A 14,639-nucleotide genomic window follows, 5' to 3' on the forward strand; every position below is an offset into this window, starting at 1 on the left:
TCCAGAAATTTCTAAAGATGCCTTGCACAGAAGCACAGGTATGTCTGCACTGACCATGAAGAAATACATAAAATGTATTCTTGAATATGGGCACATGGTTATGAGTACAATGACTAAAAATCTTAAATTAATAGAATACAATATTATGGAATATGAAGCATACTATATAATGAACACATTTATATTAATATTTGAATCCTCCAGGGGTTGTATTACAATCCTTTGCCTAATCTCACATTTTCCATTCCGTTTTAGTAACAGCAGTGAGAAATGTACAAAAGAACAATTCCCATCAACTTAATTCACACAGTACATACTGCATATTACCATATCCAATTCTCTCCTTGAATAAGGCTTTTTTCAATTCTTTGGCTGTCTTGTTCAGACTCAGTCAGTTTGAAAATAGAATGACTGTGCATATGTCAACCATGCATCAGAAACTGGACAGATCATAGTCTCACTCACTATATGTAGATGAGCAACCAGAAATATTAGAAGGAATCTTTGTTGTATTAGATTTAACTAGGCACAAATGTTATGAGCTAAACTGTCTCTTGCTTAATAAAATATATACGTTTTAAATAAAATAACTATCATATTAAATGGAACAAAAATCTCAATTATGAGAGATGGCAGATGAAATCTATTCACACACATCTCCTTATTCCCAGTCAACTTCTTGACATAACGAAATACTTCACACCAGTGGCATCTATCCCATTGGAGGCTAGCAAAAATTTAAATTTCCTTGGATAGCACTTGTTTGTATTGAAAATCCTCTAGGGGATTCCCCATGCAATTAACATGTAAATGAGCTAAAGAATTTTGGAATGCAATAATGGCACTCTGAGGGCAAGGCGTGGAGACTGTGGTCTCATTTACACCTGAAACTGCTGAAATATATATCCAGAGATTCTGAAAGTCAACAATTTTAAACTGACTGACTGCAGCCCAGCTGACTTTTATGAAAATGTGGAAACAAAGACACCCCAAAGAAATTGGACTGACTCACTAATGTTAAAGATGCCTACATATTAATCAGATTTATTGATTTTCAGAGAAATGAAGATGTGGCAAGAACAAATGGGTTATGGTCTGTGTTTGAGACAGGTGAGTAAACTAGATTAGGTTAATCTGGTTATTTTATTTAGGAAATTTTCACTCGTAAATAAAAAGTTTTAAAATTTGTACATTTGATGAAGATATTTATATATATACACAAGTGCTCAAATTTCCGTTTGTATTTTACTAAGGAAGTTGTTTTTAATGTTACTGCTACTATTATTATTATTATTATTATTATTATTATTATTATTATTATAACAAGAAGTTAAATAGAACAGCTGAAGCAGCTGACTGTTCAGCTAACACTTCCATTCTTAACAATGTGACAATCTGAAACTTTTATTAGGAGCAATACGATATGAACGGAAGATTCTATTCACTTACCGTGAAGTCTTCCTTCTCTGTGGTCCCGGAGTGGTCCAGTCCTCACTCTTGGGATCATAGCTCCTCCATTTCGATTGCAGGGCTTAACAAACTTTGACCCGAAGGGGAGGTGCTTGATCCTCAGAAGTCAGTTCTTCCACCAGCTATCACACCTCCCTAAGTATAACTCCAAACAAAACAGGAGAAAAAACCCCTCTAGGGAAATTTAAACACGGTACCCTCCCTCCAGAGCTTATCCTGGGCCCTTTCCTAAGGGGCTCCACGGAGGGACCAAATAACCAACTTGGTAACATCCCTAACACATTAATGACTTCCAACTCCGACGTTCCGGCCCAAAGCTGATACCCCCCGACACAACTGGGTGGGTAGGACTGGACCACTCCGGAACCACAGAGAAGGAAGACTTCACGGTAAGTGAATAGAATCTTCCGTTCTCCAGTGGTCCCAGGAGTGGTCCAGTCCTCACTCTAGGGACGTAAAAAAGCCTTGTCCCAGGGTGGGCACTTCAGCTTTGTCCCGAAACCACGTGTTGCAGTACCTTTCTCCCAAACGCAGCCTCAGCCGAGGCCGCCTTATCAATCCTGTAGTGCTTAGTGAAGGAGTGAACCGACTTCCAAGTTGCCGCTTTACACACACTACCTCCAGGGAAGGAAAAGCCCTATAGGCCGCTGAAGTGGCTGTTCCCCTGAGGGAGTGAGCTGTCACCCCGACCGGTGGCTCCAGGCCTTTTGCCTTGTAAGCTTCCCAAATGCACCCCCTGATCCACCTACTAATGGTGGAGGCTGATACCTTGCGTCCATTGTTTGAGACCCTAAAGGAAACAAACAAAGAGTCAGATTGACGAAACCCTTTGGTCCTGTCCAGATAGAAACTAAGGGCCCAACGGACATCCAAACAGTGCCACAACTTCTCTGTCTCGTGAACTGGATTAGGGCAGAAAGAAGGAAGCACAATGTCTTCCGCCCTATGAAACCGTGAGTTCACCTTCGGAATGAATGTTGGATCAGTGCGAAGCACTACTTTGTCCTGATGGAAAACGCAGAGATCCTTATGTATCGACAGAGCCAGAATCTTTGACAAATGTCTCGAAACGTCTCGCGATGAAGAGCCCATTCCGACTGGTCCAGTGATGGCCGACTCAGCCAGTCCGCTACCACGTTGTCCTTTCCTGCCACATGGACGGCCTTGATGGACTGAAGATGAACTTCTGCCCATGTGAACAGGACCTGTGCTTCGACTTGAAGCTTCTGGTACCTGGTGCCTCCTTGACGATTCACATAGGCCTTTGCCGTCATATTGTCTGTCTGAATCAGTACATGAGTCCCCATCACTCTTTTTTCCATCTGAAGCATGGCCAGTCGTATGGCCCTCAATTCCAAAAGATTTATACTTTCTTTGGCCTCTCGGACATTCCACTGACCCTGCGCTACCGCTCCGGTCATGTGAGCTCCCCAGCCAAAAAGGCTGGCATCCGTGGTTACCACCACCCTTTTGGGCTCCCGCAATTCCTGTCCCAAGGAAAAGCGATCGGTAGTTTGCCACCATTCGAGATCTTTTAACAGATTGGCTGGTAATGTCAGTGAAATCGGGCTTTTGGTACTTATCTGCTTCTGGAAGGGTAAAAGGAACTTCTGGAGAGGTCTCGTGTGGAACCGTGCCCACTGAACTACATCCTGGCACGAAACCATCATTCCCAGCAACTTTGCCAGCAGCATCAACTTGACTTGCTTCCGTTGCTGGACTTCCAACATCAGCTGCAAGATCTTTGACTGCCTTTCTGGAGTCAGAAAAACCCTGTCCAAGCTGGAGTTGATCTGAACCCCTAAATGTGTCAGAGACTGGGAAGGTTGAAGCCAGCTCTTCTGAAGGTTTATCACAAACCCATGGGATCTGAGGGTCTTTATGGTCAGATCCAGGTCTTGTTTCGTTTGCTCCGCCGACGGGGCCTTGACCAGAATGTCGTCCAGATACGGAAACAGAGAAACCCCTTGTAACCGGAGGAGCGCCACAAGGGTGACTAAGACTTTTGTGAACACTCTTGGCGAAGACTTTAAGCCAAAGGGCAGGGCTCTGTACTGGTAATGACACCCGTCGTAGGAGAAGCGAAGAAACCTGCGATGTCCCTTGGCGATAGGGATATGAAGGTAGGCTTCTGACAGATCTATGGAGGCCATGAAGTCTCCCCGTTGGACAGCCAGTAGTATGGATCTCAGAGTCTCCATCCGAAACTTCTTTGTAACTACCAACTTGTTCACCCACTTCAAATCCAATATCGCCCGAACGTCTCCGTTCTTTTTGGGAACTACAAAGAAGACTGAATATGTGCCTTGAAATTTTTCCAACTCCGGGACCGGTTCTATGGCTCCTATCTGAATCAGATGGTCGATGGCCATCAGCAAGGTATGATGTTTCTCTAGAGACTGAGTTCTGTACTTCCAGGAAACGGCGTCGTGGAGGTGAATAAAATTCCAGGGAGTAACCGTAGGTAACTGTGTCCAACACCCATCTGTCTGAGATCGTTTGATGCCAAACGTGGGAGAATCTCTGAAGCCGTCCCCCTATCCCACTTAGGTCCAATGGACCCGCCCAGTCATGCTGATGTAGGCTTCTTCTGTCCTTTAATGGGTTGACTTCGTTTTCCACCGAAGGAAGCTCTGCCGTCTCTGGTCTTTGGTTGCCACTTTGTTCTGTATTGCTTGAAGGGAGTTTGTCTTGAGTCTCTCCGATTTCCACGAAAGGACTGAAATCGTTGTCTTGTTCTGTTGTCACGTCTCTTGGAGGGCAGTACTTTTTTCTTATTCCTATCCTCTATGAGGTATCTATCTAGGCCCTCCCCAAAGAGTGAGGCCCCTTTAAAGGGAACCGCAGCCACTTTAGCTCTAGCTGAGGGGTCCGCATCCCAATTACGTAGCCAGGTATTCCTTCTAGCCGTCACACTGGAGGCCATGGCCCTAGCCGATAGTTGAACTGCTTCAAGGGTAGAGTCTGATGCAAAGGCAGTAGCTAGCGTAATTTTCTTAAGTGAGTCCTTAACATCCTTAGGCAGATCCTCCCTCTTAGCTAGATCAGAGAGCCACATGTATGAAGCCCTACAGAAAAGAGACATGGTAGCTGACACTTTTAAGGAACTAGCAGAAGCTTCAAAATCACGACGTAAAGCCTGCTTGTCTGTCGGATCCCTTGGCATCCCATCTGCATCCATAGGCAGTATGGAGTTAGAGGCCAAACTGTTGACGGAGTCATCTACCACTGGTAGCTTCAGCCTCCTGGTCGCCTCTGGGATAAAGGAGAAGAACTTAGAAAAATTTGAGGAAACCGTCTTAGGCTTGGCTGGATGTTCCCACTCAGATCTGATTATAGAGAAGAACCCAGAGGGCAAAGAAACCTGTAGAGGTTTTGAACCTGACTTGGGAATGATATCCTCTATTGCTGCAGGGAACTCAGCATCCTCCTCATCCTTAGATTTTGGAGTATACTGTATCTGTAAAGTTCTAATAACTTTTGGGAGTAAGCGTGGATACACGTCTGCAGGAAACAGTTTGGAGTGAGCAGAGGCTGCCCCCTCCTCTTCCTCAGAGAGTTCCCCAGTATCTGGTGACGAAGAGCCATCAGACAAGTCAGAGTCCTCTTCTTCTTGATCAGAGGACACGGGATGCAATTCAAACCTACTGCGCTTGGGAGGCCTTATGGGAAAACTTTCCTTTTCCTTATCTACCTCCCTGTGTTTCTGTTTGGCTGCCCTCTTAAGTGAAGGAGTTGGGGTGGCAGCAGAGGCTGCCTGAACCTCTTTTTTGACCAGCTCTTGAATCCAAGCAAGAAGATTAGACTTAGCTTCATCTGCTGAGGTATCAGTCTGATGATCTTCTGTCCCCTCTTCCTGTGCTGGAGAATCAGCCAACTCCAACTCACGTGTTCCCTCCTCCAACATTGCTCCCATGGGAAATCTGGTGGAGGCGGCCATCTTAGAATGAGTGGCCCTATAGAACACAAGAAGCATATGCAAAATGGCTTCCATTCCCGCCAAAAAACCTTCCCCCCCCCCACCAGCATTAACCTGGTTTTAACTCCCTTTCCCAGGGGCCATATCAGATAGGGCCACCCCTCCTGAATGCAGGAGTAAACTGGAAAGACAGCAGGAAAGAAGGGAGTGAGGGGTGGAGTGGGGGGGGGAGGCTGAGAAAAAGACGTCTGAAACCCAGAGACCTTCAACCCCCATCAGCTTGAGCCGCGGGAAAGCAAGGGGCTTGGGTAAGGTCTAAAGACCTCCTCTCCCCCTAGGGACCCTCCAGGGTTCCCCCCACTTTTGCCAGGCTTACCACAACTTTGTGTTCCCTTCCAGGAACTATCGCACCGATCGCGCTGTCTGCGGTGCTTTGGGAGGGCAGCGTGAAACTCACGAGTCCTCTCCCTTTGTCCGGCTTCCCTCTGAGCCTTCCCTTCGATTTGCTGCTCCGCAGGCCCCCGGGATCGCCGGAGTGCCTTTGCTGGGAGCTGAAGGGGAAGATCGGTTTACAGCCCCAGGCACGCCTACCGAGCTGGAAGGAGGCCGGAAGATGAAAAGGCGCGAACGCGTGCCTCTGTTGTGAGGCTAATCAGGCGCTCTCTTTCAGTGCGGGAGGGATTGCTCCCTCGAAGAAAAAACAGCGGCTGGACTTTTCTCCCTTGCCAGGAGATTCCTTTGCCACTGAGATCAGGTAATTAATCATTGAACTTTCTTTCTTTCTTTCTCTTCTTCTTCTTTTTTTTTAAATTTCGGGTCAAGAGCCTCAAAGGGCTCTAAAGCACGTCCTGCTTCGATTGCAGGGCTAAACAAACTGACTTCTGAGGATCAAGCACCTCCCCTTCGGCTCAAAGTTTGTTAAGCCCTGCAATCGAAATGGAGGAGCTATGATCCCAAGAGTGAGGACTGGCCCACTCCTGGGACCACTGGAGAAGTATATCATCTAAATATATATCAATTCATCAGGGCTTTTTTTTTTAAGCAGGAACACACAGGAACCCAGTTCCAGCTGACTTGGTGCCAGGGGTGTGGCCTAATATGCAAATGTTCCTGCTGGGCTTTTTCTACAAAAATTCCATGTGTGAAACAGTGGTGACATCAGGGGTGTGTGGCCTAAAATGCAAAAGAGTTCCTGCTGGGCTTTTCTACTAAAAAAGCCCTGTAAATCATAATTACAATTCTAAATTAGGCCAATCCCAAAGTTTCTCTGGGAAAAAAATCTTGGAAGTCTTCTATTCAGGGCTCATTTTGTGGCAGCAGCAGCTTCTTTGTATATTAGGCCACACACCCCTGATGTAGCCAATCCTCCAAGAGCTTACAGTAGGCCCTGATATAAGAGCCTTGTAAGTTCTTGGAGGATTGGCTACATCAGGGGTGTGTGGTCTAATATGCAGAGGAGCTCCTGCTACAAAATGAGCCCTGCTTCTACTGATTTAATGACAGCAAAACTTTAGATTTTGTAATGGAATTCCTTTAAAATTTCAATGTGCTAAGTGATAATTTTACTTTACTTCTCCTTGGATAGGCAGCAAACTTCAGAGTAAAAATTAAATTTTCATTTTTGATGCCTCTTGGCAGCATATATCTAATAATGATAGCTACCTTTCTTTAACTTATTTTATTCCATCTTTGCCAAAGTTAACAAAAAGCTGTACAAACCAATCCAGAATTGTAAATATATTATTATGCTGAATGACATTTGCTTTTGTCTTATATGCTTTGGTACATATTATTGTTGAACTCTGCAGTGTCATTCATACTCTGCATTTTTACAGCTGAAGTTTTGTAGAAGTTACCATGGCCCACACAAATTAAGAAGCCACAGATACATACAAAGTTATGTTGCAGCAGTAAACTGTTTCAGAACTTCTGGGTTACAATGGAAGAGACTCTGAATGGATTTGCTACTGTTCTTGCATCTTTCAGCAACATATATTGCCATAAATAAACCATTTGTATGACTCACTTGGGAAAAAATATACTATAAACAATTACTTACATATAGAGATCTCTCCATGAGAGCAGAAATCATTTTGATTAGGGCACCAGGGCTGTTTCCCAGTATTCTCTCCTATTCTACCTGAAAAGTCATGAGATACAGGGAGCCATTCTGGCTTACATATCAGGTGCCCCTGTGAGGGATGAAACTCTGCGGCAAGAGAGGAGTTGGCAAACTTGGGCACAGAATTTTTTGATTCAAGCCCTCAATACTTGCAAATAAGCATGCAATAAGGAATCAGCAGCTATAAAACAGAAAAAGAATGAGAATATCTGCAGACGTTTGCACTCCTGAACAGAATGAAAGAAATGAGCATTCCAAAGGGCAGCTATAGTGCAACAGCTTGCTCATAATTTCTTTATTAAGCAAGAGTTGCCCATGCTAGTCCAGGTACAGATATGTAACACCACATCAGTTCCATGTGCATGCAACAGAAGCAGTTACACTATATAAACATTTTCCAAATTAGGCTTGCAATTCATTGAAAACGTCACTTTTTCAGAAAGTCATCCAGAAATTAGACGATAAAGGTTACCTTTCTTTCTCTAGCTCTTCTAGATAGCCAGTGCTCTCTCTGCTTCCATTCATAAATCCTCTTCTGGGAAATGATCCCATGGGAACAGGACTGCACTCTCCTGAACGACTGGATACAGATCCTTCTCTGCTGCCATATGAACGCATGGACATCTTTGGCCGTAGCTTCACTCCAGGGAAGCTGTTGCTGTCTAAGTTCAATTCTGAGTAAACAGAAAAACTGTTGATTCCATGTATACCTTAATCAGTCACATGAACCTCCACCTCCAGTAAAAAAAAGAGAGCAAATTTTAAAAGCAAAATATTATGCAAATATCAACCTTTAATAAAATTGGTCGGTATATTATTGAAGGAAAGGGCAACGGATTGGCAAACCAACCTTGCCCTGATTTCATCTGTAGACTTAGAAGGGAAGCTTAAACCTTCCTGTACTTTGCCCTACGCAAGAATGCTGAGGGTCTTGGAATGTGCTGACTTTTCACCCCCTTCCTGGAATACACATTTGGGATAGACAGCTAAGGTAAACAGCTGATTTCCTTGCTCTGTATAATGCTAGTAAATGATTGTGTAAAAGCATGTATAAGAATAAAGCAACACAGCCACTGTCTCTCAGACTGCACAGACAGCATGGACAGACTGGTGCGAGATCCTCAACCCTGAGTCGTGTGACATTCCTACATATTATTACTCAAAAAAATAACCAACTTGTGATGCTGCTTCATTTGACTCCTGGCAGCTCTACCAAATTTGAATCAAGGTATAATAAAATGTTTGCTTACATATTAAAGAAAAAAATTTCACATTGTGTGAATGACATGAGTGTGTGTTTGTGTATGTAGTGCCATCGTTATGCCTGAGACATGTTCCTTAAGTTTGTACTGCTAGGTAGCGTCAAATCTGAGTATGACTGCAGACAGTTTCCATGGCCAACTGCATTTTCATCTCACAGGCTTTTAAAGAACAGAACAGAATCAAATAATATAGAACTATGCTACTGCTGACCTAAGCTAAAGATTTATTTATATGAATGATTGCTCAAACAGAGAGACCTCTTCCAAGTTACCTTTAAGACGTTCCAGCAAATCAATCTGTCCTGATGAAGCCATTCCCTCATCTTCAATATTTCCTTGCAGCTGCTTTAGCACCTCCTAGAATACATCAATGTTATTAAGAAACACACCAAATGGGATACAAAAGGTTCTGCAATGCTTCACCCTCACCAGCAGAATGGCTGGATTCCATCAGTTATTCTTACATTATTTTCTCCACCAAGCTTGGCTAGCCACTCTAGCTGAAAGTTATGAGACTTTTCAATGAACAGGTTTAGAATAAGACATTCAAAGCATTCAAAGTTCCAGCTATGCAAACCAATTACAGTACAAAAGGAGGGAGCTGATGTTCACATTTCTGGTAATATCCCATCACTGAATCGTAACTAGGGAGAAAAAGGAAAATTCAGGAGGAAAATCTGTTTTTTATATTCCCAACAGAAAAAAATTATAATTTGGGGGAATAATGAAAAAAAAACTCCTATGAATATTTTTTTTAATGAGTGAAATGTTTTTAAAGACAAGGTTGGCTCTTAAATCTCAGCTTTTCTGTACCTAGAAAAATAACTAATTTTCATGATGGGAGAATGCAGGGCTTTGCCTTTCAACTGTTATATGCCTCCTGTTGTCCTTTTCACTTCTCCCTTCAGCCACTGTGAGACATAACCGAAGACTGAGGAACAAGTATCTTATTGCCTTGCCTTAGAGGAGAGAAAAACAGAGAGGTGGACACAGAAACTGCACCAAAGTCTCAGAGAAAATTTTGAAAGTTTCACTTGGAACTGAGCTCTCTTTAACAAGTAGCCACAGAAGGAAGAAAACAGCATCCAGCTGGAAATGAACAAGTTTCAATTTATTGTGAATTCAATATAAACTTTACTTCTATAGTTCAATTATTGTAGTTTTATAAATTTTACATAATTTGTAATTTAATTTATTTCTAATACTGTAATACATCCTGAACAAATCACTCCTGAGAGAAGGGGTTCACAGTCAACACTGGGGAGATCCCATTACAAAAACTGTGACTTGCTGGCATCAGCAGAATAGTGTTCATGTAACCATGGGATCTTTAAATATCCCTTTTTCTCTCTCCCTCAGCAAAATGGTTCAGCCATCTTCTAATATACAGAAGCATTTCCACTTTTCAAATCCTTCTGGGGAAAAAACTGTGCAGTACAAACACTACCAAATAAAATATGAATTTCCAAATACTACCAGAATGATCAAAAACATCCTTTTATGTAAAAAAATGCCTCGTAGACATTAAAAAAATCTTTCATGAGCATAAGTGATAGATGACAATACGACAGTAGTAACAGTACCAAATGGTGTCAATCCAGAAGCACTGTTTCTTCTGTAATGTCTATATCAAAAAGTGTTACCCAGTCAACTTCATCTTGTGATGGTGAACTGATATCTCCATCAATGGCATACAAAAAACTTTCAAGAATAGCCTCATTTACAGATAACACCTGAAGATCAAGAAAAAACTGAACAAGCTCTTACAAGAACAATATATACCTCTGAGACACCATTACTGATCACTGAAAATATATTTAAATTAAGGCTATTATATCATTTGCCCAGTAGATATTCTTTAGGCAAAACAGTTTGAGAATCTGAAAATGAACATATAATGTTATCTGATCAGGAAAAAAATCAATGAAGCATTGTATCCTGCAGTACTTACAAATGGTGGACAAATGTTCAAGGGGAAGGAACAATAAATTTTGTGAGAGAATAAACACACTGCAGAATACATTACTAATAAAACATTTGAAGTCACAGAAAAGGGTGGGAGTGGTGAAGTATTTGCTTTGGTGCCTGACAATGCATGTACTAAAAAGCAGCTTGGGAAACCATAGTAAACAGGGGTGGAATTCTAGCAGGAGCTCCTTTGCATATTAGACTGAAGGTGATGTAATCTCACTTGAAAGCTTACTATAAAACAAAGAAGTGCTTCAAGAAACAGTTGTAATGGAAGATGTTAAACTAGCTAGGAGTGTACAGAACACTGTTCTTAGTGAAGGTATCTTCTGGGTTTAGCTGCAGAACTCACTGTCCCTGCAATACTGTGCACAGCATAGGCTCTGACTCTTCTTGCTTTATGTCTGCTTCAGATTTGCCCAATTCTATAGCATGTGAAAGAAACTGATCCACACTTGGAAATACTCCTGATCAAGAACCAAATTAACATGTGAAAGAGAAGAGAATTTGCGCAAATCTCCAATTTTCCAAAAAGCTGCCTCACAGTAGAAATTAAGAATCAGAAGTTTCAGAAACTGATTCTGATTAGAGATACTTTTATTTTTAAATGTGACTAATTTTGTACATAATTAAAATGTTATGTGTATGCAGATAATATACCACTGCAACATTCCCTCTAAGCTCCACAGTGTTGTGAGCAAATATTCTACCTTGTGAGCAAAAAAGCTAGTAGCATTAAAGTTGTGAACAACTCTATATTTGACTACTGCATAAATTTTTTCAGATTATTTCCATAACCTTGTAAAAATCTCAAAAAGAATTCTTTTAAACTATATTTTAAGAATAATTTAAGCATTATAAGAGAAAACAGAATGAAGTTAAATTTCATTACAGAAAATGTTGTCCTCTGTGATCAATTAAACCATACAATTATGCTACTCTGGATCAGAGTATACTCCTGGTGCCCCCTTACAGATATCTGTAATCTTCATCTGTTCAAACTACAGCCCATGGAATAGCTAACAGGTCATCTGTGATTTTATTGCATCTTTTCGTCAACTGGCAGATTACTATCACCTGAAGTCCCACAAGGAGGGAAGAGGGAGGAGAAGAAGAAGGTGAAGAACTGCATTTATCCCACCCTTCACTCAACTTACAATACTCTTCCCTTCCTCTCCCCACAACATATACCCTGTTGTGAAGTAGGTGGGGCTGAGAAAGCTCTGAGGGAACTGACTGACCCAAGGTCACCTAATTGGCTTCATGTGGAGGAGTAAGGAATTAAACCCAGTTCTCCAGATTTGAGTCCGATACTCTTAACCACTATACCACACTGGCTCTAATAAGCAAACTAATGAAACCACCAAAAAATGAAAATGAACAGCAGTTATTAGATTAAGAGGCCACTAGGCTTGTAGGCTATTAATGCCTGATGGCCTAAATTCAGGTAAGACTATGTGATCTTGAAACAAATTATTCTAGAAGCTTCACTAATAACTGAAATAAATTGAAAAGCATGGCCAGAAGGCAAAAAATCCACAGAACTCAAAATTGATTTATCTCCTTTTATAGTTTCTGATCTGCTTGTAGAAGTCACAATGCACCAATGAGCAAATAGTTAAGACCTTTCAGCTATTCCACTGATGCAGAAACAACCACCTATAGAATTATTTTGTTTAGAATGTAAAATAGAAGTTTTCAAAAAGCATGCACCTCTTTTATTCACAATGGAAGGTTGGTTATTTTTCAGGAAATGTCTACCCTAACAGATCTGTTTTAAGGCTTTTACAATGTACAGTATATAAAGCGGTAGGGAAATGCATTTGAATTGCTAAAAGGAAAGCAGCAAGCCAATTCCTTCATATTAGAATCCAAAATAGTAATGTAAGAGTCACATTAATGTTATAACAGCAAAATTATTGTTCCCTCAGAAAAAAACAGAAGTATATTTATTCTTTTTCTTTTTTTCAGAGACAGACACAAAAAAGAAGATGGAGTTGAAAGCATGCAAGATTCCATGCTGTAATGCTGGGCTAACCTAGATGTCTGAGGGCTAGGGTTGCCACCTCTGGGCTGGGAAATTCCTGGGAATTCGGGGGGCAGAGCCTGGGAATGGGAGGATGCTCAGCAGGGATTCAATGCCATAGAATCTGCCCTCCACTGCTGTCATTTATTCCAGAACTGAACCCAAGTCTGACAATAAGTTGTAATTCCAAGAAATCTCCATCCCCCTGCCCCCCCAGATTGGTGGCAGGGCCACAAAGGCAGTTAACAATTAAAGTATAGCATTATAAAAACAGATCATATAACCAGTTAAAATCAAAAGTAAGATACATATCTAAAAACTCAGACACAGCACAAAAAACAGAGAGCAGGAAGGAGAGACCAATGAAAAAATACCAGGCAGAACGACCATTGGTGCTTACCATGAGGGGTCATTCTCCTCTGAGTACAGGAGGACATCTTGGGTGCTTTCCACCATCTTGTCAGGGAGGCAGGAAATAGAATAATAATTTTTCCTCTTCCTTGACCCTGGATCACCCAGATCTCCTCAGCTGGGATACTCCGATAAGCAGTCTCTAAACTATCAACCTTACTCACAATATGGAAACAGTAATAACAGTCAGTTAATATGCAAAAAGCATAACATAAAGAACTGTAAAGAACTGTAGAGCAGCAGAAGAAAATGGAATAGATATAGAAGAATAGACCCTAGTATGAGCGATGCAACGTGGTGGGCAAGATGTCCTCCTGTACTCAGAGGAGAATGACCCCTCACGGTAAGTACCAATGGTCATTCTCCCTCTGAGTCGGAGGCCATCTTGGGATCTCCTATAGCAGTAAATTAATGACTGGGTGGGGCATCGCTCTCTTCTAGGACCACATGTTGTAAAACCTTTCTGCCAAATGCTGCTTCTGCTGAACTGTAGGAGTTTAATTTGTAGTGTCGGACAAATGTTGAGATAGAGGACCATGTTGCGGCCCTGCACAACTCATCTACCGAGGCATAATTATTAAAGGTTTTGTTAGTTGCAGCACTTCTAGCTGAATGTGCTGTAATACCTCTGGGTACTTTTAATTTCATTACTCTATAGGCTTCTGCAATACATTGTTTAATAGCATAGCTGATGGCTGAAGTTGACATCTTTTGGCCCAATCTTGGTTGTGCAATGTTAATGAACATGGCATCCGTTTTCCGGATTGGTTCAGTCCTGATTAAATATGCTTTTAGACAGCGTCTAACATCTAAGTTATGCCACATTCGCTCCCTAGGATGTTTAGGGTCTGGACAAAATGATGGCAAGTGAAGTTCTTGAGACTTGTGAAATTTTGACACAATCTTGGGTTGAAAAGTAGGATCTGTACGAAGAACTACTTTGTCTTTGTGAAAAATACAAAGTTCTTTCTTTACAGTGCATTGATCTCCGACACCCTTCTTAATGAAGTGATCGCTATTAAGAAGATTGTCTTTAAGCATAACCATCTTAGAGAAATGCCTTGAATAGGCTCAAAGGGTGTTTTAGTGAGTGCGGACAAGACAGTGCGTAGACACCACGTCGGAAACCTATGAGTCTGTGGAGGGCACTTGAGGGTGGCTCCCCTTAAGAACCTCTATACATGTGCGTGCTTGGAAGGATCTTTACCTTGTATCAGTCCCAATATGGAAGATAGTGCTGCTACCTGTCTCCGTAAGGTGGCTGGTTTCAGTCCAGATAGTAATCCATCTTAATTGATGGCTTTAGTGGATCTTTTGCTTTTCTGCGACACCACCTATGAAAAGCTTTCCAAGTGGTATTGTAAATTCTAATGGTGGACTTCTTTCTGGAGGCCAATAATGTGTCAATGATCTCTGAAGAATAATCTAACTTCAGGAATGTAGACCGTTCAATTTCCACAC

At 41.8% G+C, this 14,639-nt stretch overlaps 1 protein-coding gene across 6 annotated transcripts in view; it reads right to left on the bottom strand.

Annotated features, from left to right (window-relative positions):
- The window catches only part of APC (APC regulator of WNT signaling pathway), a 113,057-nt gene that overhangs the window by 47,329 nt on the left and 51,089 nt on the right, over positions 1-14,639 (bottom strand). For 5 of the 6 annotated variants that reach the window (XM_060235601.1, XM_060235604.1, XM_060235602.1 and 2 more), the window contains 2 exons: positions 9,046-9,130; positions 7,984-8,185 (listed from right to left, as the gene is read on the bottom strand). In XM_060235601.1, the coding sequence (XP_060091584.1) occupies positions 7,984-8,185; positions 9,046-9,130 (287 nt within the window). The remainder of the gene's footprint in view (positions 1-7,983; positions 8,186-9,045; positions 9,131-14,639) is intronic. The other variant, XM_060235605.1, reaches the window with a different exon arrangement.

Source organism: Heteronotia binoei, chromosome 4 (genome assembly GCF_032191835.1).
Source record: "Heteronotia binoei isolate CCM8104 ecotype False Entrance Well chromosome 4, APGP_CSIRO_Hbin_v1, whole genome shotgun sequence".
Lineage (NCBI taxonomy): Eukaryota > Metazoa > Chordata > Lepidosauria > Squamata > Gekkonidae > Heteronotia > Heteronotia binoei.